The sequence below is a fragment of the Vitis vinifera genome, chromosome 1, assembly GCF_030704535.1.
Source record: "Vitis vinifera cultivar Pinot Noir 40024 chromosome 1, ASM3070453v1".
NCBI lineage: Eukaryota > Viridiplantae > Streptophyta > Magnoliopsida > Vitales > Vitaceae > Vitis > Vitis vinifera.
The window spans coordinates 9,815,946-9,840,901 of NC_081805.1; the positions used below are offsets into that span (position 1 = coordinate 9,815,946).

General features: G+C 37.9%; 1 protein-coding gene across 1 annotated transcript; it reads right to left on the reverse strand.

The window, feature by feature from the left end:
* Positions 1-142: 142 nt before the first annotated feature.
* On the reverse strand, positions 143-17,008 carry LOC100250082 (uncharacterized). The gene is made up of 4 exons (XM_010654763.3): positions 16,359-17,008; positions 3,350-3,557; positions 549-1,571; positions 143-438 (listed from the first exon to the last, which is right to left on the reverse strand). Exons 1-4 carry the CDS (start codon positions 16,885-16,887, stop codon positions 351-353), a joined length of 1,848 nt encoding a protein of 615 aa, XP_010653065.1. The 5' UTR covers positions 16,888-17,008; the 3' UTR covers positions 143-350.
* Positions 17,009-24,956: the final 7,948 nt, after the last annotated feature.

Here is a 24,956-nt window from a genome sequence, read left to right on the forward strand (position 1 = left end):
GTCCCCAAATGGGAAGATTTAGATGGTTGCCTCTTAACGACCGCTGCTTTGGTGAACTCCATAGAAGTTATATACAGGCGCTTCTCCAGTTTTTAATGGGCCAAAACAGAACTCATCCAACATCCTGGAAAAGGAAAAGAGCAAATAAAATGGAATTTTGCTAGGTTGCTTTACAAAATTCGGTGATTAGAAGTCTTTTGTTCACTGAAATTGTCTAGAAATTCGCAGGAGTGGTAACAGCTTACTCAAAAAGGAACAACATTTGCCTTCATGATTAAGCAGTTTACACTTAAGTTTGCAATAATTGTCCTTCATCTCAGTTGATCTCAAATGATTTGAGTCCACACTGTTTAGCCCTGTTGTTTTGTAGTGTTTGCAGCTTTTACTCCATACTTGGAGAACACATCAGTTAGCACAACTTTCTCCTTGATCCTTAACCTGCATCATGAGAAGTATAATTTTTTTACTTTTTATTTTCCACAAGAATAACAGTGAAAACATGCTTGCCAATAGATGGCAGAATGATGGTAACAAAAATTTAGTGTTACCTATTTGCAGATCCTGGAAGTTTCAACACTGGAGCCTTCTCTTGGTTTTTTTGGGCAATTTGCTTTTTCTCTAGTTTCTTCTTTTTCTTCTGCTGCTTTGAGGATACTGAATTGGTTGTAGGCTCATCTCTCGTTTCCCTCCTATCATCACCATTCAGCTCTGATGTTGGAATCTTCGACTTTGGAACCATCCCCCATTTCCCTCTGGCAAGCGGCCTTCTCTCAAGTTCCTGGATACTCTCTAGCTGCTTTGAGGGCAATGAATCAGCTATAGGCTGCTGTCTAGGGTCCATGCTATCACCAAAATTCTGCCCAGCTGCATGAATATTTAACTTTGAAACCTTCCATCCTTTTCCTCTGGCAAGTAACCTTCTCTCAAGTGCCTGGATATTCTCTAATGGCTTGGAGGATGATGAATCAACAGCAGCCCCTACTCTTTGATCAGTAATATCACCATCATTAAGCTCTGATGCTTGAACCTTCAACTTCAGAACCTTCTCCCCTTGTTTACCAAGTGGTTTATTCTCAAGTGCCCAGATTTCCTCTAGCTGCTTTGAGGATAATGAATCACTTGCAGACTCTATACTTGGTTCCAATCTATCATCACCATCCATCTCTGAAATACTGAAAGATTCCAAATTCTCTCTCACATCTTCCCTTTCCACTGTTATCTTCTGCTCATCATCCAGGGCATTAGATTCATCAGAGGCGGTTTCCTGCCATGTATCCAAGGAAGTAATATCCATGTCGAAATCAGAAGCCATGTCCCCTTCTAAATCATCTGGACCATCAGACTTCTCTGAGGCAGTTTCCTCCCATACATCTAATGAAAAATTATCTATATCAAAGTCAGAAGCTGGAGTTTCATCAAAACTGGGAACTGTTGACTGGGGATCAGTGAAGGTGCTAACTGCTGATTGCTCATAAGTAACATTGGGAGAGCCTGAATTCGTTATTTCACATTTTATCTGCTTCCGAATCTTACCAAAAGTTATATTTTGTTCGGAAAACATATGTACAAACCTGCCATGATTAACAAAGCATAGAGTCAGCAAATATTTTTATCAGACACAGTAAACAAATCAGGATCTCCTTGGACAAGCACTGAAGTCTATCCTAGACAATAAGATGCAAAATTTCGATACAGATATGACTTCCAGAATACATATATGCAGAACTTGTTCAGCCCAACAAATAGTCCATCACCATTTGTGTGTCTATGTGTGTATGCATGTGAGCATAAATTTCTTGCCCTGTCTCATCCACACTTGTAGCACAAAAGCCATCTGCTCTGACCATCAATATATTGCTAACTGCCTCTAGTAATTATTTCAGCTGTTGAACAAGAAATTCAGTTCTGTGAAAATAGATGTCCAGTTTTACCATGATGGAAAATATGCAAATTGAATAAAAATTTGCATATTAATCTTCACTGGAAGTGGAGTTGGAGATTGCGGAAGAGAGGGAGCCCCATTGGAAACAAATCATTATTGGGAAGTTAGGAGATGAGGAAGGGGATGGTGTTCGAGAGGAGTGAGAGGAGGTTACGGTGTGGGGGTGTGGAAAGCCATCAGAAATGAATGGGAGGGTATAAGAAGTAGATCTCACTTTATAGTTGGGAACAGGAAGAAGGGTTAAGTTATGAAAAAACTTGTGGTGCAAGGACCGAACTTTGAAAGAAGTTTGTCCTAACTTATTTTCGTTGGCAATAAACAAAGATGGATGGGTGTCGAAGGCATGGGAGGAGGGTAGGGTTCAGGTAGTTGGAGCCCTTGCTTTTCAAGACATCTTAACAACGGGGAGATGAGAGAAGTGGAGAATTTGTTTTGTAAACTACAACCCTTAGTTGTTCAAAGGGAAGTGGAGGACATTTGAGTTGGAGAGAAAGCAAGAACCAAATCAATTAGATCTCTTTATTGCTCCCATACTAGGGCTTCTAGAGATCCTTTTCTGTTTAGTATTATTTGGAGGTCCTGGGCTCCAGTTTGCCTGGGAAGCATCTTGGAGCAAACTTCCGACCCTTGACCAACTAAAGAGGAGGGGTTGGAATATCTCGAATAGGTGTTACTTGTGCAAAAAAGAGGAGGAAACTATGGATCACCTACTCCTAGTTTGCAACAAGGCTAGAATGTTGTGGAACTTGATTTACTCCCTTTTTGGTGTGCAGTAGGTTATGCATCCCTTAATTAGAAGGAATTTGTTAGGTTGACACGACTCTTTTGTAGGTAAAAAATGGGAGAATGCATGGATGGCTGTCCCCTAATGCTTATTGTAGATTATTTGGAAGGAAAGGAATAGAAGAGCTTTCAATGACGTTGAGCGGTCCAACAAGCAATTAAATCTATTTTCATGTATACTTTTGTGAATCGACTAGGCTGTATATAGAGGATCATATGTTGTCTTTGATTGATTTTGTAGATGGCTGTTTTTCAAGTAAGGGAAAGACCTTTTTTTGGTCTCCTTACTTCCTAAATTTTTTTGGGCTTTGTGAGTATACTTCGTGTGTACTTGTTTTGCCATCTTTTTGGCAATTTTAATGCAAGCCCCTTTTATTACCTATCAAAAAAAAAAATTAATTTTCCAAGGCAGTGTACCTAATAAAAATTTGTAAATTTCTTCATAGTGATTGTAGCATTCATCCTAAATACTTTCCAAGGACAAAGAATGGTTCAGTGTCACTTGACTAATGTCTCATGTCAAGAAAGACTATACCAACAAGGTTGGTTTGTTGCTGTTAAGGGCCATGCACAAGAAGTATATTGTAGGACACAACAGGGTTTCTTTTCTTAAACATGGTTTACCTATTTACGTCGTTCTCAGTCTTGAGATCAACAAAAGCAAAGCCCTTGCAAACAGGATCCCTAGTCTTCTTATTTCCAGAGACTGCAGGGATTATATTAACTATACCAGGAACTCCTTTAAAAGCCAACTGCAGATCTCTATGGATGTTCTTTTTCTTAGGAAGGTTCGCCACACGTACACGAAATGCATTTGCAACAGGTTCAGGTGCTGCAAAATATGACTGCACCATCAGAATCAAGTTGGCATAGAGGAGTAAAATGTCATGCACCGCCATAACTTAACAAGAAAATAATACTTAAACAGATCCAGTTGCATCCTTGAAAAAGTCAGCTAAGAAACATGCAAAAGCATCCATCCAATGATGTGAACCTAGGATAACTAAAATCCCATAAACACCATCAATAAGCACAGACTGAAAGATAAGATAGTGGTTAAAATAGGGACTACATATGTCAAGTGCAAGATCCTCCATCATGAAAATGATTAATAGAATGCTCTTCATTCCTCACAAGAGTAGTGTTCAACTAATGTGATGGCACAGCAACCAAATTCAGGATCATGGAAGTACTTAATGACGGAAAATTTTAAGTTTAGGAATTAATGAGATCATAACTAGTTAAGAAGAGATCGAGAGGATTTCAGTGGGCAAGAGCAATGCGGCAAAAAGAACAAAAATATGTTTTATTACTATGCAATCATTCATGGTAGTCAGGAACATTGCGAACCAAGGATTGACTTAACTTAATTATTTTTTTTCGATAAGTAAACAGATATATTAGCAAAAGGCAAAACGCCGCATAGCATACAGGGAGTATACGAGGCGACAAGGGCCTCTCAACAAAAAACAAAAGGAACAAAAAACCCACCGACCCTTAACTGGAGGCTAACCACTCCAAGAAACCTATAAGGGAGCGAGAATCCGCACCACTATACAATTTTGCCCACCCCCACACATTACAAACAAAAGAATTCTTAATTTTCTTAATAGCTAACTCCCCCCCCCCCCCCCCCCCCCCCTGAATGCTAATCTATTCCTTTCCTTCCAAACCGTCCAAAAAATAAATAACGGAATGGATCTCCAAATTTTCTCCTTCTTTTTACCCACGAAAGAACCCTTCCAGCTAAGAACCACCTCCTTTACAGATTTTGGAAAGACCCACTGGGCACCAAACAAACCAAGAACAATCCCCCACAACACTCTAGCCACTATACAATGAATAAGTAGATGATTTACATTTTCCTCATCATTACCACATAAATAACAACGATTAGGAAGCTGTCATCCTCTCTTTTGAAGCCTATCAAGGGTAAGAACCCTCCCCTAAGTAGCTTCCCACGCAAAGAACGCTAACTTAGAAGGAATGTTCTCCACCCAAATGCCCTTTTTGGGAAACATGGAGACACTAGGGCTGATCGTCAATCCATATGCTTCCTTAACGCCAAACTTCCCATTTTTTCCTCCCTTCCAAAAGCCCGAGTCCTCCTCCAAGGTGATTCTTTGACTCCTTAAGATTTGGAGTAATTCGCCTACCATGTCCAGCTCCCAATCATTGAAACCTCTAATAAACCTTAGATTCCAACCTCCTTGACCAGAATTCTGGTCCCACATATCCCCCACTATGGCGTTCCTTTGGGCAACCGCAGCGAAGAGTTGAGGGAACCTCCGAGACAGCTCCACATCCCCACACCAAGGATCCTTCCAAAACCTAATTCTGGTGCCTTTTCCCACCTTAAAAGTCACATTATCCCAACACCAATCAGCTTCTTTCAAGATCTCCTTCCAAACCCCAACACCAAATGCCCCATTTGCCTTTTTAGTCCTCCACCCAAATTCCTCTTGCCCATATTTTGCCACAAGAACTTGTTTCCACATCTCGTCCTTGGCCCGAGCAAATCTCCACACCCATTTTCCAAGCAAAGCTTTGTTCAAGGGGACTAACTTCCTCAAACCAATCCCCCCCTTCTCCTTACCCACACACACCCTCTCCCAATTGACTAGGTGGGCTTTTCTTTCCGTACTTCCCCCTCCCCACAAAAAATCTCTTTGCAACTTTTCTAGCCTTCTTGCTACTGTCCTAGGGATACGGAAGAGGGACAATTGATATAAAGGCATGCTAGCCAAGGTACTCTTTATGAGGGTGATTCTTCCTCCCTTGGAGATGTATTGCCGTTTCCAAAGGGCCAATTTCCACCTCATCCTTTCTTCAACCCCATCCCACACACAAGAGGCTTTATTGAACGCACCCAGGGCCAGCCCCAGGTAAGTTGATGGCAGCTGACCTACCCTGCATCCCAACTCCACAGCCATCTCAAGGATCTCTTCCACCTCCCCTACTAGAATAATTTCGCTTTTAGCCAAATTTATCCTCAGCCTTGAGACGGCTTCAAACCAACATAAAATCCAACTCAAGTAGGTCATGTCTTCTTTGCTAGCCTCACAGAAAACTATTGCGTCATCCGCAAAGAGAAGATGGGTAATATTAATAACCTGCCCACTGCCCCTCCGAATTTTGCACCCGGAAATGCAGCCCCCTTCCACAGCCCTCCTAATGAGGGCACTCAGCACCTCCATTCCCATGACAAACAGATATGGGGATATAGGGTCACCTTGCCGTAGCCCCTTTGAGCTAGAAAAAAACCCAACAGGCTCTCCATTGACTAATACTGAAAATTTAGCAGTTGAGATGTAGCTCCATATCCAATCCCTCCACTTAGCCCCAAACCCCATTTTTTGCAGAACCCTCATCAAGAACTGCCAATTAACGCTGTCATACGCCTTTTCAATATCTAATTTACAGATTAGGTCTTTCTCTCCTCCTTTTTGCCATGAGTCGATCACCTCATTTGCGATTAGAGATGCATCCAAAATCTGTCTTCCCATGATGAAAGCATTCTGATCTGAGGAGACCACTCTACCAATCACATTTTTAATCCTATTGGCCAGCACCTTGGCCAAAAGTTTATACAGCCCGCCCAGGAAGCTGATAGGCTTGAAATCCCCCAGCTCCTCTGCCCCTCCTTTTTTTGGTAAAAGAACCAGAAACGTGTTATTGAGGCTCTTGAGAAAGGCATTTTGCTCATGGAACTCCTTGAACATCTCTAATACCTCCTCTTTCACAAACTCCCAGCAGTATTGCCAGAAAGCCACCGTGAAGCCATCTGGACCTGGAGCCTTGTCCCCATTCATGTCCATTAAGGCCGAATGGACTTCCTCCTCCATGAAGGGAAGCTCCAAAGTGTCCGCTTCTTGCTAACTAATCTGATTCAAACTTAACCCCCCTATATCCGCCTTCCACTCCGAGTCTTCCGTTAGTAACTGTTGAAATGCGTCTACTATTCCTGTCCTTACTTCTTGCTCCTCTGACAACCAAACCCCACTGACTTTTATTCGATCCATGGTATGCCTCCTTCGGTGTGCATTTGCCATTCGATGAAAATAACCCGTATTTCTATCCCCTTCTCTTAGCCAAAGCTCCCTTGATAACTGTCTCCAATGTATCTCCTCCAAATTAACCCACTTAGCATATCCTTCTTTTGCTTCTTTTTTAATGGAGGTTTCCTCCTCTGTCAGTCTCCTCTCGCTTTCCACTTGATCCCAGTATTCCACTTGTTGTAAAGCAACCAATTTATTACTCTCCAAGTTCCCAAACACCTCCCTATTCCAGAATTTTAAATTCTGTTTAATCACCTTCAATTTTGTAGCCAGCTTATAGCTAGCCCTTCCACTAACCGACATCCCCTGCCACCAACACCGGATGAGGTCTTTAAACCCTTCCACTTTCAGCCACATGTTCTCGAACCTGAAAGGTGAAGGACCTCTTCTTTTGCCACCCCCCTCGATTAGAATTGAAAAATGATCTGAAATAGGCCTAGGTAGTCTCTTCTAGGTCACATTGCTGAACTGATCAAGCCAGCAGGGAGAAACCATAATTCTATCCAACCTAGCCCAAGCTTGATTATGAAGCCCTCCACTCCAAGTAAAGGATCCTCCTTGTAGGGGAAGGTCAACAAGCTCAAGGTCATCCATAACCTGAGCAAACCTCCTCATAGCTGAGGTAACCCTCCCTTGCCTGCTTCTTTCCCCTTGGGATAGGATAACATTAAAATCTCCCCCTACACACCAACGTTCTCCCCAAATTCCTCTGATTGCCCCAAATTCATCCCAAAGACACTCCCTATCCTCTTTGGTGAAAGGGCCATAAACACCCGTAAACACCCAGACTAGCCCATTTTCCACATTTCTAAATTTACAAGAAATTGAAAATTGGCCCTCCTCCCACTCCAATATTTCCAAGGACCTTTTGTCCCAACAAATTAGCACACCTCCAACTGCTCCAACAACTTCAAGAGCTCTCCAGTCTAAAAATCTCCCCACCCCTAAGCTTTTCACCACCCCTTCAATCATTAACTGAATTTTAGTCTCCTAGATACAAAGCAAGTCCACCTTCTGTTTTCTAACAAAAGACTTAATTATCCTCCTTTTATTAATGTCGTTTGCACCCCTCACATTCCAACTCAAAAGCTTGAGATTCATTAAACAATCATTAATTGGCCCCCTCTACCCTTTAGATGATTGTTCTTCTTGACACTCCCCTTGTATTTGACTGAACACTCCAACCTCTTGAGCTCCCTCTCGAATTTTAATTTCTTCAACATCCCTTTGCTATGTATCCTTTCCCGCCTTTTTCTAATCTTGGACAAAAAGCCCAGGATTTCCTTCTCCAGGCCTTCTGTTGAAAATCCCAAAAGCTTTCTAAATTTGGTCAGGCTACTCTCCTCCCAATTAATCTCCTTCTCACCCCTGAGATCCTGGGACCCAGCCTGAACTGGATTCCATTCCGGATTTTGAACTCTATTGCGGCGCAATTGACCTCAACCAAGTCCCAGCAGCCCTCTCCACTCACTGTGGACCCCCCTGCAGCTGCCGATTTCATCATGTTTCCTTCCTGAAGGTACGCCCTTATCTCCCCAGAGTGGTCGTAAGACTCCCTCTCCAGAGTCCGACCAAAAGGAATAGAAGAGGAATAAGAGGACCCCGCAGCCCTTAAATCCCACAAGTTTGAGTTAGACCCATACCTTAAGGCTTCTTCCACTATCGCATACTCTGCCATTGAACACTGAAGTACCAGCTGCTTCTTCCCGCTCACCTCCTTCTCTCGACACTTTATAAATTTCATTTCCAGCTTAAGGCCCAGACAGGCTGCATTGCCTGTGTCAAGGAGTTGGGCCTGAGAAGGCCCCAGACAACCCCCAAGCATAATAGCAGGCCCATGGAACAAAAGCTCCAACCCATCGGAGGCCCGCCCCTCACACGGCCCACACACTGGCCCTATTACAGCAAGCTCAGCCCCCTTAGAAAGAGACGGGCCTTGCATAGTTGGCCCAAAGTCCCGCTTCAAGCCCACGGGGCCAACACCCGGGCCAAACAAACTCGGCCCATCACCCGTGGATCCTGAACTATGTCGGGTCACCTGCCCGAGATGGGCCTAATTTTCAAACTCATCTCTGCCCTCACCTCCCACCTGCTCTCCCATCACGTCATCTGTCCGGCGCTACACCTTGGGCCTAACGCCAGACATTTCTCCCACACACAACCCCGCGCGTGTATCTCCATCACCCCTAACCTCCCCTTTCTGCTGCTCATACTCGTCTCGGTCATCCCCCTGTTTCTTTCTCAGCGACGGCGAGATCTCCTATCACAAAGACAAGGCGTATACCTCCCCCTCAACCCCGATCTCCAACGTGCTCGGCAAATCCTCCCCATTCAATTTTATCAGAACCCTGGCCCACTCCAATTCCTCCTTCCTTTCCGTTAGGGAGTCAATGCCTAAGAACCCGCCGCACGCTTCCCCCACTCTCCTCGGAATCGACGGCACCCATAGCGAAATTGGAAGGCCCAAAATCCTCACCCAAGCTTCTTTCCTATCTTCACCCTCTGAAGAACATCCAAATTTCGAGCTCCACATCTCCAATCCCAGCTGAATCCCTCCCCCTGATCTCTCCCCCGAGGCTAGAACCCTCTTAACTTCCTCCACAATCTCAAATTCCATAAGAGCACAACCCTTACCCAGTCTAGCCATACCTAATTTACCTTTCAAACCCCACGCTCTTGCCACTGACCACCCCAATCTCTCCAAATCCTCTTCTCGTGCAGATCTAGGGTTCCATTTTCCTACCAAGCAATGCTCCAATCTACTCACGTTTCTCCTTATTTCCTCTTCCTTTATCTCCACTCTGACCCTTGTGGCATCCCTGCACTCCGGGCCCTTGACCACTTCCACATACGACCTGTCTAAGACCCTTACTTCTTGGTCGGTTTCCTTCTTTTCGAACCAAAGTCCCACATTCCCTAAGGACTCCACCATAAAAGCCCATCCCCCCTTCTCCCCCCTACCTTTTGGAATACAAATACCAAATCTCCTCTTCTCCATATCGATCACCCCTAGACGGATGAAACACCCAGCCATGTTGACCTCTCTCACCAGAGAGTAGTTCCTCCCTTTTTCCTTCCAACCCTTCTCCCATCTTCCTTCTTTCCCATCCCTTATGCACTGAATCAACCCTTCTGTGAACAGCCCCACACTCGCCAGCCCCAGACGGACCCAAGACAATAACTCTCCCTTGTTTTCCGAGATAATAACTTGGATCTTACCTTTTCTCTCCTCGGCTTCTACCTCGAACACCTTCAATTCCACCACAAACCTGCTTCCCTTCCTCTTCCCACGATTCTCCGCCCAGCTTTCCCCCTCCTCACCTTCGCTCGCGAGTTCACTCTCACTCTCTCTCAAATAACTCAAAACAGTTGAGAACATCTTAAAACTTTCAAAAACAATAGTAGCCCAATTACTTGGTTTCCACACAATCAAAATAAAGGAGCAAGTGTCACATCAACTAGAAAAGGTAATGTTAAACCACCAATTTAACCCAAAAGCTTAAGCTGTTAGACATTAGGTTAACCATATACATCAAGCTGACTAAGGCTAAAGTTGGAAAGTGTCTTTAAAATGTCAATTTTTAAGTCTTTAATATTTTCATATTAGAAGATTTTCTTTTAAGGAATTTTACCCATTCTTATAAAGTAAGTATCTTATTGTAAGATTTCCTTATAGAAATATGCCTCTTCTATAATTAGGCAATTGATTCCCTATATGGAAATATTTCTATTTTGTGAAGAAAAAAATATAAAAGGACATTTTGACCAAAAAAGAGTCCTCTTGGGTATACAATTAGGGCTTCAGGATTTGAAAATTCTAAGATTGTAACCTCCTTGCATAATGTTCATTGTTGTCTTCGACCATATAAGTAGGCTTTAGGTCAAACCATGTAAATCCTTATGTGATTGTCGTGTTTTCTATTTTTCTTCTTTTTTTTTACTCCCTATTATTGCTTTTTGTCATGGTTTATTACAACAAACTATATTACAGCTAAGGTTGTTAGACTTGTAATAAGAATAAAGTTCAGTTTAATGCATCCCCTATTGGTCCAATAGGGGTAGTCTCACGTGTTGAAAGGTAGGAAGGTTCTAACTATAATGTTGTTTGACGAAGAGAAAGCTGAACTTATAGAGAAAATGCACAAACCTGTTCTATTGTGCCTAGATAATGAAGTACTTCACAAGCTTGCATAAGGTTGCATAGAGATACTGTCCTCATAAAGGATGTTAAGGTGGCCTTGGATTAAAAGTAGTTGAAGAAAAGGTGTTTGAGAGTAGAAAAGAAGGCTTAAGTAAAGGCTTTTTAGTTGTTAGTGAAAGAACAAGAAAGAAAAACCATGATAATGAAATGTTTGTTGGTTTAGATCTAAATCAAAATCCACCAGAAATGACAAGTGCTTCAATTGCAATAAGAAAGATACTATATAAGGAATTGTTAAAAGCACAAAGGAAAGGAAAAGGAGAAAACTTCTACTTTTGGTGATGCGGCAATTATGGAGGGAAGTTTAGATAATGTTAATGTCCTTTTAGCAACTAGAACTCAAATGATGGGTGAATCTTTTATTCAAGGTGTTCCTATCATATTTCTCCAAGAGATGAGTTTCACACCTACCAATCTATAGATGGCGGAAAGGTTTTATGGAAAATAATGTGGTTTGTGATAGACACAATTCAAATTAATATGCAAGATGATATTGTGAGGACATTGACTAATATACATCATGTTCTAGAATTTAAGAAATTTTCATTTCCATAGGGATGATTGAATCCAATGGGAACACACAAAGCTGGAGGTAGATTCATAAGAAAGCTACTCTTCTTGTGATGAAAGGTAATGGTCTTTATACATTCGCAAGTTACCAAGGTTACAAGTGTAACTGCACATTCAACATAAAATTCATTTTTAGAAACTAATAGACAATGACATATGTAATTTAGGTATATGAGTCAAAGAAGGCTGACAGTTTGAAACAAGTGGGGTTTGCTTTGTGGAGAGAAAATAGGAGGGCTGAATTTTGTTAGCATTGTGTGTTAAAAAAAAACTTATAAATTCAACATAAGTTTTTTTTTTTTTTTTATAGGTAAATAGATTTCATTAAGAGCCAAAGGCTAGAGAAAGGCATACACGGAGTATACCAAAGACAAAGAAGCAAAAAAACAAAGGGACAAAACAAACAAGACCCTTACTTGGTGGCTAGTCAGTCTACAAAATCTATCAAAGACAAAGTGTGTTCCTCTATATACACCCTAGCCCAATTCACAAAAGTGTACAAAAAAATGGATTTAATGTCTTGATCATTCCTCTCCATATCATCGAATGCTCTCCTATTTCTTTCTCTCCAAATGGTCCACATCAAGCAGAGGGGGGCAGCTCTCCAAGCTTTCTTCCTTTTCTTGCCCACAAAAGAACCATGCCAACCTAGGAGGTGTTTTTTCATAGTGGAGTGCATCACCCATTGCACCCCAAACAGGGAGAAAATTAGGAGCCATAACATTCTGGCTTTCTCACAAAACAGTAGAAGGTGATCTGTGGTTTCCTCCTTATGTTTACACAAAAAGCATCTGTTGGGGATGCTCCAACCAATTCTCTTCAGGCGGTCTGTGGTGAGCAACCTATTCCAAGCCGCCTCCCAACCAAAGAAACTAGCCCTAATTGGAACCCAAGGCGTCCAAATAGTTCTAGCCGGGAAGGGGGTTTTGGAATCCCTTGAGAATGAGCTATAAAAGGACTTGACAGAAAAGGTTCCATTCTTGTTCTCTTTCCACAGGAACAAGTCCTCCACAGGAACAAGTCCTCCACACCTCTTCTAATGGTCAATGGATGAAGCTTACTTAATAAGCTTTCGACTTCTCCCACCTCCCAATCATTAAGGTGTCTGTTAAAACGAAGCCCCCAGCTACCTCCTCCTTCGTCTTCCTCCCAAGCCTCAGCAACCCATCCTTCTTTATTGACAGAGAGGTTAAACAAGATGGGGAAAGCTTCCTCCAGAGATTGATTTCCACACCACAAATCCTTCCAAAACTTCACTCTGGTGCCGTCCCCAATGATGAAGCGGGAATGAGAACGAAAATTCTCCCAACCTTTTCTGATGGCCTTCCAAACCCCCACCCCATACCGGTTTCTTGCATCTTTGGAGCACCATCCTCCCTCTTGAAGATCATACTTACTAAGGATAATTTGCTTCCGTAGGGGCTCATTCTCATTAGCGAATCTCCACAACCATTTCCCCAGAAGGGCCTTGTTAAAAGTAGCTAGACTACGAATGCCCAAGCCACCTTTCTTTTTATTGGCACAAACAACCTTCCAACTCACCATAAGTGTTCAACCAAAGGTACATATGATTTTATTCATTCAAATCTTGAGCATCCCTTCAATTTGCATCATATGGCAGTGAAAGACATTTATTAACCTTCATTGTTGACTGCTCTAGAAAATCTAGGTGTATATCTTGAAACACAAGAATAATGTTGTTGGAAAGTTTAAGCAATAGAACACTATGATCAAGAAGTAGAATGAGGAACATATCAAGCGCTTAAGAACTAAAAATGACACGAAATTCTGAGAAAAAGTTGTGATAACACATTTAGGCATACTCCACAATAAGTGATATTGCAAAATGAATGAAAAGAACTCTTTTAAAGATAACATGGTGAATGCTTTCTAACACGGGGTTATTGAAGAAATTTTGGATTGAAACAATTAATTCAAATTGTTATCTTGACAATAAAGAAGATGCATTACAAGAGCGATAATATAGCTAGAAACAGATGGAGGAGGCTGATTAAGCCATCTCAAAGGTGTGCTAATATGGATTTAGTTGCTTATGCACTTAGCATGATAACAAATATTAAGGAAGGTGAGCCTAATACCTATCATAAGGTCATAAGTCATGCTTAGTAAAAAGATCATTGTAATGGAGAATTTGATGGATGTGATTACTAAATTTGTTCCTACATTTTAGTTTAAGTATTGTATGGAGTTAATTTGTGTCTATAGTGGCTGGCCCTTTGGGACTATGAATAAATTTCCTAGGTACTTTTGAGTCTCTTATGCTATGTTTGGTTATGGGAAAGTACGAAGGAAAGGAGAAAAAAAAAACGCTAAGAAAAATTATTCTCTTATGTTTGGTTTACTATGGAAAATACAAAAACAAATCAAATATAATTAAAATTAATTAGAAACTTATACATTTTCAAATTATTAATCTTTATATAGAAGAGAAAAATAAGTTAAATAAGTTTAGAGAATAATGTTTAAATCTATTTTTTTATTTTTCTTCCCTTCTTTTTTTCTCCCTTTATTTTCTCTCAAAGTTTCTCGGAACCAAACATAACCTTAAGCTTAGGAATTTGAATCAAGATAGAGATTGATAAACATGCCTTAAATTCCCTCTTGAGTAAATTTCTAAGTCCTTAATATTTTCGTATTAGGAGTTATTTTAGTAAAATAACTTTCCTATTCCTATAACAGAAGTATTACTTAGTAAAATTTTCTTATAAAAATAGGTTTCTTCTATAATTAAACAATTCCTTATAAGGAATATTTCCATATAATGTGGGAAAAAATATAGGACAAGATGTTAATTGAGTCTTTTTTGGGTGTGTAATTGAAACTTTGGGATTGATAGGTATAGGAAGTACTGTGGTTGTTTTGTTGCATTTTTTGTTTTTGTTTTCTTATTTCTTCCCCCTATTATTATTCTTAGCCATGGTCCATCATAAAAACTAAGGTAACCATATTTTGAGTCCCTTTAAACTAAATGTTAAACTTAGGTTTGCTTAATCTCGTGTTTTGATGATAAACAAAATAATATTTGGATTCAACTATATTTATGTATGATATGCAAGAAGATCTTCTTGAAATTATCAAGAAGAAGATACAAGAAGAATGAAGAAAATGGTTATGAAGTTTATCAGTAGGAAACTTTATGTAAAATGATGGGTGCACTAAGTTAGGATTGCATATTTTTGTTAAGCACCAAAACATTCATCCATAAGTTTTTAATTGGTTTTATACTTTTACAATTTGGATGAAAATCATTTTGAGGATGAAAATACCTACCCAACCTAGAAGATTATGCTAGACATCAAGCTTTTAATGAAAATCTTTTAAGATTTTTTAAAAACGTTATCTACTTAACCGAAGTGCCTTAAACTTGAAAATTTCTCAAAAGTTCAATTAAGACTTTGTTAGAAGGTGGTCTGCATTTACATGAGTTAGTTAAAAAAGGTCTTACCCCCAAAATATGCAAAAACTTTGAAAAATATTGGGTTAAAGCACATGTGGATGACCAAACAGTCATCCAAATGTCATGTAGATGATCAGGCAGTCATCCAAATGTCATGTAGATGACCAGGCAGTCATCCAGTTGTCATGTGGACGTTTAGGCAATCATCCACTTGCTATGTGTAAGATCATGTGGTTGTTGGCTTGGCAATGTGGACAACCAGGTGGACATCCACATCTGTTTTTGGCCTCTAACAACTCTCTGCACCTCATTAAATGCTCTAACGGCTAGTATGTGAATGACCATGTGGACGTCCAATTCTAGGAGACTTATTTCTTGTAACTAGTTTGACCTTTGAACTCCTATATAAAGGCTCTATACTTCATTTATAAAAGATATAAGAGTTTCAAACTATTATTCAATCATCTTTTAAGCCTTAAGGAAGATATTTTGAGTGCATTGAGCTCAAACTTTCGTTTCATTTTTAGTGTACCTAATCAATCTTAGTTTTCTTTGTATCCTTGACGAAAATTTTGTAAACTAGGGATGTGTATTAAAATTTTCAATTCTTGTAAACCTTGTGAGGTGAGCTCAAGTGTGGGGTATCACTTTAGAGGAAAATCTAAATATGAAGTATCACTTAGGGTTTGTGAAGTGTGAGGTATCACTTAGGATTTGCAAAGTGTGAGGTATCACTTGGGGAGTTCAAGAGTGAGGCATTGAGCAAAATTGTAAGCGCTCATAGGATTCGATTAAACCAAGTGTAAAGCTTGAAGGCTTGTGTTGAAAGAACTGATAATGGAGGCCTCACTTGATTGGAGCATGAGAAGAGTATGTAAGCCGAGTTACACCGAAACACTATAAAAATCTTGGTTTACATTCTCTTTATCAATTCTCTATTTACTTCATGTAATTATTTGATTTATTGGTATATGTTATATTATTGCGTATTTGTCTCTTAGATTCATCTAAGTTAAATTGTTTAAAAATACCAACACCGAAATCAACCCCTTCTTGGGTGTTTACAATAGTTTGATATAACTATAATCCTAACACTTACATTTTTTCCTTCGTGTCCTAAAAATTGTCATATTATTAAATTTGAGCTGATAACTAGTAGGTGCTTTCAATCCAATCAAAAAACTAGTAGGTGCTTTCAATGTCCCCCATTTCTACATTGCTAAAAGGTGCAGTACGCGAAGAAGACAGTTTGCGAAAAAACCAAGAAAGAAAGAGGAAATAGGTATGCAAGAATGACAAGCACAATTCTCAACACAAAAAAATGAGGAAATGGGTTAACAATGCAGCGAACTATACAAAAACCATTCACATAATATGATGAAAAACCTTTCTGTCCTTGATTGTTAGCTTTCTCGGAATTGGGGTTCACAGGATTCTTCTTAAGCTTATCGATATTGGCCAGCTGAGCCACTCTGCTCTGCTTTATTTCTTCCAGCAACTTGTCCTCAATACGAGTATCATACACTTTACCTTCACCAAATCCACTTGGCTTGTTATTATACCACCTCATCATATCAGGGAAAGCTATAAATGCATCTTCATCATCGGACTCGTCCCCATCATCACCAATACCATCCTCATCTAATGGGGTACCGTCACCGTTTCTTCGCTTGCGAGCAGAAACACAAAACCCAATTCGCTCTCGACCAAGAACAACACGAAAGCCCAATTGAGGTTCTCTTAATCGATGAATTGAAGGGAGAAATGAAGCAGTCGAAGATGCATTTACTGAGAGAAAAGGGAGAAGTGGTTGGTAGGTTTGGTAGGATTGGAGGGTTTTGCTTTGGGATAGGAGAGAAGAAGTGGTGTTGTGCAATGTGCAGAGTCGCGGACAGCCTCCTAGGCCAAGCATCATAGTCTCGCTCGAGCTGCTTCTGCTTCTTACTGGATGATGTTCTCAGACGATGTCAGAAGAGCTATTTTGTGAGAAGATTGTCAGGGACGATGGGATAACTCCAAGTGAAACATCGTCGTTAAGGTTAAGGCCCAAAGTTCCGTCGGACTAATTTTCTATTCAGCCCATACACATCATCCAAACAGGCCTTACAAGTTACACCTTTACGTGGGCCACTCAAAAAATGGGCTTCAAATTAGGCTTGTGTGGGTAGGCATTTAATTTATCCTTGCAGACAGTAACCCGGTGGAGGGAATTTTTCAAGAGAGGAGCCCTGGCCCACCAGGCCCATGGGCCATACCCATAAGATGCTTGCACATAGACAGGTGTGGATGGGTCTTTTGCTGTTTATCTAAAGGAGTAGGCAGTAGGCAGAATAATTCAATCATGACAACACCCAAATGGGCCGTCTCAGAAGAGGTAACAAAGATGGGCCCTACCAGGAAGGGCCCATAGAAGAGTGATAGTTGAGAATGTAAGAAAATCCAAGGGCCGGGAAGGCCCACCAGTGTCCCACTCACCAAACAGGATTGAGCAGTTAAAAGAGGGCAAATCTCGTCCCTGCAAATTGAGCACAAACTGCCCCAAACACCCCTTCAACCACACAACATCTCGGTTCCCATTTCAGCTAGTGTCCTGCCTCCTCCAACTCAGCTTGGCCTCACATTCTAGTCACAATCTCTTTTAGTACTAGCTGATTCCCTTTTGTTGATTTGATTGGCCTTTTACATGCCTTGAAATAGGCGGAAAATCACCTCCCCTCCAATCATATTCATACATTTGGGGATTAAACACCCTAAGTAAAATATCATCAAATCCTACCCACCACCCTCACTTTAGGCAAAAAAATAAAGCGCTGGCCCTGCACACCCTCAACATAACCTCAGAAAGGGCAAAAAAGAAAAGAAAATGGGATAAGAGGAGGAGGAGAAGGGCAGATGAAAGGGGAATGATGACCCCACGACTAAGCAGCTTCCGTTTGTTCACGGGAAGCCTGATTCCAATTAATGGGGTTGGGTCAGGGCTCCGTAGATATTGGTATTAGGTAAGAAGAGCTTTCCATCAAAGTCTAGAATCTTTTCATTTGATTGACACACCCACACCACTCAAGAATTAGTCAAATGGGAGGGTGAGAGCTGGGAGAGCATTCTCTTTCAAGCCAAGTTGGCCCATCAACCCCTCTTCACCCCCACCCCCCTTAACCCATATTTCAATTCACCACCACCCGCTCTCCATATTATTAAAACCAAAAAAAAAAAAAAAAGTATACATATATATATTGCAGGAAAGAGCCCTGACCATGGACAAGCCGGTTTGTCACCTGTACAAACGCTAGCCCATATTTCAAACCTCTCTTTTGTTGTTGTTACGTTGTTGTATTTTCCTCTTGTTGTAAATAGCAGGTATGAGCCTTGGCCCACCCCCTCATGCATCAGTGGCATTGATGATAAAGAGCAACTGGACTAGAAAACAAAAATAAATTTTCATTTTTAAATGTTGGAAAAATAAATAAAAACAAAACCAAAATTATTGAGTAATATCGTATTTCCAATAATATCCCTGTGACGAGACTGATGCCAACATTACGTGTCTTGGATCTTTTCTCACCCCCTAAAACTCATTAAAGTGCCATCGACTTGTTTGTCTCCGACGAGATTACATCGTACATCATTAATTATATATGTACCAAGTTACAGAAATAGGTGTGCTGGGAACAGATTTGACTAGGAAAGGTATAACATTGGTTAAATCAGCGGATAATATGGCATAGAATATAGGGTTTAGGTAGAATCTATGACCTGTTGTAGCCACCCAGGGAAAAAAATTCAGTTCATGATTGTTGGTGCAAGCGCAGCAATTATAAACACGCTCCAGGATGACATAAAGGGGGAGGCGGGGTTCATTATTAAATCACGTTCGTAGTTGTTGTGGCCGTATCATATTGTTAATCCTCCGCTTTCTATAAAATCATCATTATTTGCACTAAATAACCCAACAAAAAAAAAGGAAAAGAAAAAAACCTACTATACCTAAACGTCAGAACCACAGTTCCAGGGGGATAAGTAAAAGGGGCTTGAATTTTTTGCGGGTGGATGCGTCCCAATACATGGCACCGACCAAAGTCCAAAAGGCAGAAATGGGTCCTATATGGTTGTTTTGAGAACCCCCTAAGTCCAGATAGGAACTCATACCAGAATCCAAAGGTATCAAATATGTAGCTCATTTGCTTTTCTTCCATCATCAAAGTTGGGTCAATTCAAAATTTTCCTTTCACTTTGTCTAGCGAAAAGGGAAAGGAAGAAAGAAGGAAAGAAGGGAAGAAAAAAAAGAAAGAAAACCCACCCACCTAAGGCCCTAATAGACTACTAGTGATAGCCCCTGTGACTTGTGACTCTGTGAGAGGCAAATAATACAAGGATGAACTAGAGAAAAAGAAAACACTGTGCTGAAAATGATGTTCCCACTATGCAATTTTTTTTCTTTTTAAGTGATTAATGATCATATTCAGGGACCAGCCCCCCTGCTACACTGGCCATGTCTCCTGTGAGTCTGTGACCTTGTCCAATTAAAAAAAAATCCCACATCCAACACATCCCCATTTCTCCCTCCCCCTAGCATATGGGCAGCAATGCTCACTTCCTCTGCCACTCTGCACACATGAACATTGCACAATTGTGAGGTCATCACACTTCAAAAACAAAACCCTTTTCAAGTCTTAAAACAAGAAAAAAAGAGCTTGTGAGGTATGGAGAGCCACTAAATTTGAAAGTCTAATTGAAGCAATAATGGTTAGCTATGTGAAGCATGATTTGGAGTCTTCTACTTTCTGCTTTCTACAGCACAGATGGTTGAATCCTTGAATCCATATTTGATTGTGTCCATGCTGCCACTACATGTTGGAAGTCATGGAGTCAAATTTGTATGATGTATGGTTCCAAGAAGAAAAGGGCCACACCTACCAATCTAATTTTCTGAGTGATCTGTCAGTGTCTACTACTCTACATCTACTCTACTTTAATAGTATCATAAATGAATGTCTCCCCTCCTCACACAATTTGTGAATATAAAAATAATTGAAGAGACCCTTTAATCCAATAGTCTCTAGGTTTCATGGCATGTCACTTGGCCGCCTGCACCAACAGCCTTTAATAGATGAACCCACCCAATTGACTATATGATCAGTCATTTATCATTCATTTCCCTGAATGGGCCTCCTTATCCCTAATTTTCTTTTATTATGAGAAATGAATTACTATAAAATAGAAATCTAAACCTGCCCCTTTGACAATCATTCTAGATATCGAGGTCCATCATCAAAAAGTAAAAGAAGATTTAGGATGAGATTTGTACAAAATTAAGACAAAATTTCCCACTAATGATAAAAATAAACATGTCCACATCTGATTGGAAAGTCATTTGGTACCCATTGCTAGATATCATAATTAAAGGTGTTAGAGGAGATTCTATGAATATTGGAAATGTCTCTATTATGTTTTAGTGTTAGCATTTAAAGGTATAAATTAATTATGATAAGAAATTCAATATTTAAGATATGGAAAAGAAAAGGTGGCACTCAAAATTAATGGATGCATAAATTAATCCTAGACCATATGCCATTAATTGTATTTATTATACATGGTCTGATACCTATAAATTACTAAATGAAAGCCAACAGGTTGTTGAAATTTCATGAAAACTCAAATGATCCGTAGAAAAATGTGACATTTCATGAGTTATCATTGTAATCATATGTGTGAAACCTAAGTTTAAAGTCAAAATAGCGTTTTATGACCAAATTATTAGATATAGACATTATTTCAAATTTATGGTTAAAATAGTCGTCCTAACACTAAAGTCATGAAAATATATTTAATTGAAAATAAATAATAAATAATATCTATATCATTGGGAGTGGATTATTATAAATTATATCAGAGTTGATCTCGAATCTTAATGTATAAATTTGTTTTATCTTATAAAGAGTATTTATTTGTATGACGGAGTAATTGTGATATCCTATATCAAACATAAAAAAAAATATTTAAGTTATATAAATATGAATTTTTTTTAATTTTATAAATATTTTTAAAAATTATGAAAATTAATTGAACATAAATAACATTTAGATAATTGGAAACTAATGTTTAAAAATGGGACCTAGGATTGATAGAAGCCCCTAAACCCCTACCTCTTAGGGCAAATTTTCCCCTTGTGGCTTGGAATCATCATTACTACATAGGCTCAATGTTTGTGGAGTCTCTGTTGCTGCAAAGGAAAGTTTGGAGCTGTCCAGCATTTTGAAATTAAATTTATTTTAAAAGTGATTAAAGACAAGAAAATAATAATAATAATAATAATTTGCCTTTCCGGGATGTGGAAGAGGCCGTTATGAATCTTTTGATCATCATCAACATGGAAAGGTAACTTGATAATTTCACTGCTAATCTGAAAAAAAAAAACGCGTGAATGAAAAAGGGGACAGCCTATGAGATGAGAGGATGTGCAGAATGCAGTACTTATTTTTATTTTTTTAATCATTTTACTAACCTTTTTGATGAGTTCAAAATGTTAAATCATATCGAGATGCTCCACCAAAAGCCTGAGGGTACTTTGATGAATTAACAAAAAAATAAAATAAAATAAAAGCACTTTCTCTCCTTATGATATTGCTGGTTTTAAATCCAAATCTTCCTGTACTCTTTGCCCCAAGCTTTATGACCTTCCATACAGTTCATGTTCTGTAAATCGATGGAATCTTTTTTGTAGCAATATGACATCAGACCACCTCTAGAAATGACCTCAGATCAGTAGCTCGTCCAGCAATCATGTATCCTTCATTCGTATACCTTTTCAAAAGGTAGCTTACGGGACTCCCACCACCTACGGCGAATTACACTCGGCTACAACTTGGACTGGTTGGACCGAATTGCGTGGAACTCAACTTGAATTAAGAAACAACCCATTCAAATTCAAACATCACCTCATTTTTCTAAGTTTTGATTAAGTTCGGATTATTTAAGTTAGACCCGTATTCATCGGGTTATATAATTCAAATTTTATTTATAATATTTAAAAAAAACTTTTTTAATGTATTCATATGAAAATTTAAATAATAAATAAGTCAAAATCTTAAAATAATTATAAAAAAATAAATTTAAATTTATATATTTTATAAAAAAACTGAACAAGTATAATAGAATATGATTTAGTATTTTTTTAAAAATAGAAAAAAATCAATAGCATTATATAAGATGATATGTATTATTAATACTATGAAAACATTACATCGGGTTCAAGTTAGACTCGAGTTGTTTGAATTTTAACTTGTGCTCAATCTAAATTAAGTTTGAGTTGAAAAAACCTTATCCAAATTTAAATCAAATATTAAAAATGATTATCCAAATTTATTCAGCTTGAATTAAGTCAAGTCAACCGTTTAAGTTACATATTAAATTATCAATTTTTTTAAAAGTTTAAACTTATAACTAAATAATTATAAAAATTTTAATATTTATCTATAAAAATAATTATCTTTAATATAATTAAGAATTTTAAAATTTAACTCACATTAAAATTTTTATTAAGATGAAAATAAAAATTAATTTATTTAAGGCCGTTGCCATACATATTCCCAACCACACATCCACTTACAATTTGGGCCTGAATTTTATTACTTTCCGTTTGCCTCGTTTTATCATCAAACCTTGGCGACATTGATGTTATGGTTCATGTCGTTACCTAGTAAAATTTGGTAACCACCCTCAGCAATGAAGGATGAAGCTTTCAGACAAAATGATAATTAATTATAATTATTTAGGTCATGTTTGAATATACTTTTTATTTCATATTTTTAAAAATAATTATTTTTATATAAAAATATAAGAATTTTTATGCAAAAATAGAAATTTATTTTATTATCTTAAAAACCCTTTTCGAAATTTTAAATTTTTTGACAAAGTTACTTTCTTAAATTTTAAAATATGTTTTTAAAATCTACTATAAAAATTATTATATTTTATATAAGAATTCTTAATTTGCTTTCATTATATCATTGTAATAAATAAATAAATAAAACACTAAGGGTCCCTTTATTCATATTTTCTAAAACTTGATTTAAAAATTATTTTAAAGTCATAATGAATTTTTCTTTTTTCAAATTTTCTATAAATAAAGGTCTCCAATAAGTTGTTTTTTAACACAAATTTTGAGGGAAGAAAAAAATGTTTGCATAAAATTTTTAGTTATTCTTAATTTTAAATTTGTAAAAAATTTATAAATTCAATTAATGTAATATCACTCTTATAAAAAATAATAATTTTAAATTACAAATAATTTTCAAATAAAAGTGTTTAATAAAATATGGATATTAATATTATAATAAAATTATGAATTTCAAGTTTGGCTTAGTTTTGAATCTATACTCTTAAAGAAAAAAAGTTAAAAAGTAAAAAGGAAATCTAAAAAAAATGTAGCTTGGAAATAATTTAAATATTTTCAACACTAATAGATAGAGAAAGGATAAAAAAAAAAAAAGACAAAGATTATAGGGTTATAGGATTGTTTGAAACTATTTTTTAAAACAATTTTCTATTTTGTAAAACAAAAAAATATGAAAAATACTTTCGATAATTAAAAACTATTTTTTTATTTTATATTCTTAAGAATAGAATACATCTTTAAATTATTTTATTTCATTTTTACATGTTTTCTTAAGGTTATTTTAATAAATAATTATATAAATATATAGAATTATTAAAAATAAAACAATAAATATAAAATTTATTTTTAAAATATTAAAAACATTTTAAGATTTCAAATAGATTTTTATCCTACAAAAATTAGAGAATAATTTTTAAAAATTGTTCTCAAAAATTATTTTTCATAATTGTTTTTTAAAATAGTTTCCAAACATGCCCAATAATTGTTTTTAAAAATAATTCTAAAAATTAATTTTCTATTTTTTAATATTTTATAGAGCAAAAATCTATTTGAAAATATGAAATATTTTTAATATGTTTTTAATAATTTTTATATGTAGTATTTTGTTTTTAATCATTATAAATATTTATATAATTATTTTTAAAAATAATTTTTAGAAAATAACTAAAAGATGCTATTTTAAAACACCTCATTTTTGTTCTTAAAAATAAAAAATAGAAAACAAATTTTGGTTATCAAAATGAGTTGTTCAAATTTCTTTATTATGAAAAATAGAAAATTGTTTTTAAACCTATGATATATATATATTTTTTAGTTTTTTATAAATTTATTTTTTAATTGAGCATGTTGTCACGGGGCAATCCAACGCTCGCACAGTAAAAAAAAAAAAACCAAAGGGTAACCACCAATTCTATAACTTGTCAGCTTGTGAAGGCCAAAGGCCTCTCTGAGTTTAACGGTTTATTCTTTGCCGCGTTCGAAAAAGTGAGTCTCAAGTTTCAAGTAGTAAGGAGTAAGGAGGAGTTGAAGAGACTAAAAGCATAATTATTACGAAATAAATGAAAAATTAATTTGTGGAGAAATGATTTTCTTGACATTATAATCCCTTGGGAATTAAGGCCATGAGGCCATGAGGCCATGGTGGAGGAAAGCTAGTAAAGCCGAACGATGGGGGTTGTTTTATTGTCTGAAGAGGAGAGAAATGGGTTGCGTTGAAGCGGGCAATAATGATATCACTGAAAAGATTTCGAGATGATTATAGTCATATCAAAATGCTGAAGATAGGCACATGCCCATTCTCTCTACAAGCCACTAGGCGTGTGGGTCTTGGGGTGGGGAGCCCCTCCCCCGGGCCCCGACCCCGACCCCGACCCCATCTATATTATTACACTTGTGATTCTGTAGGACGCGTGTACGGCCACTAACTCCACAGTTTAACATCCCCTTCATTCAACCTTCTTCGCTTGGGGAGTTGGGATAAGGCGAGACAGCTACGGAGGGGAACTTCTGTACCACCGAATCTGGCGGGAAAATATATACGTGGAAAATATCCCACCTTTTTCCTTTCGTTTTTTTGGAATATTCTTCAC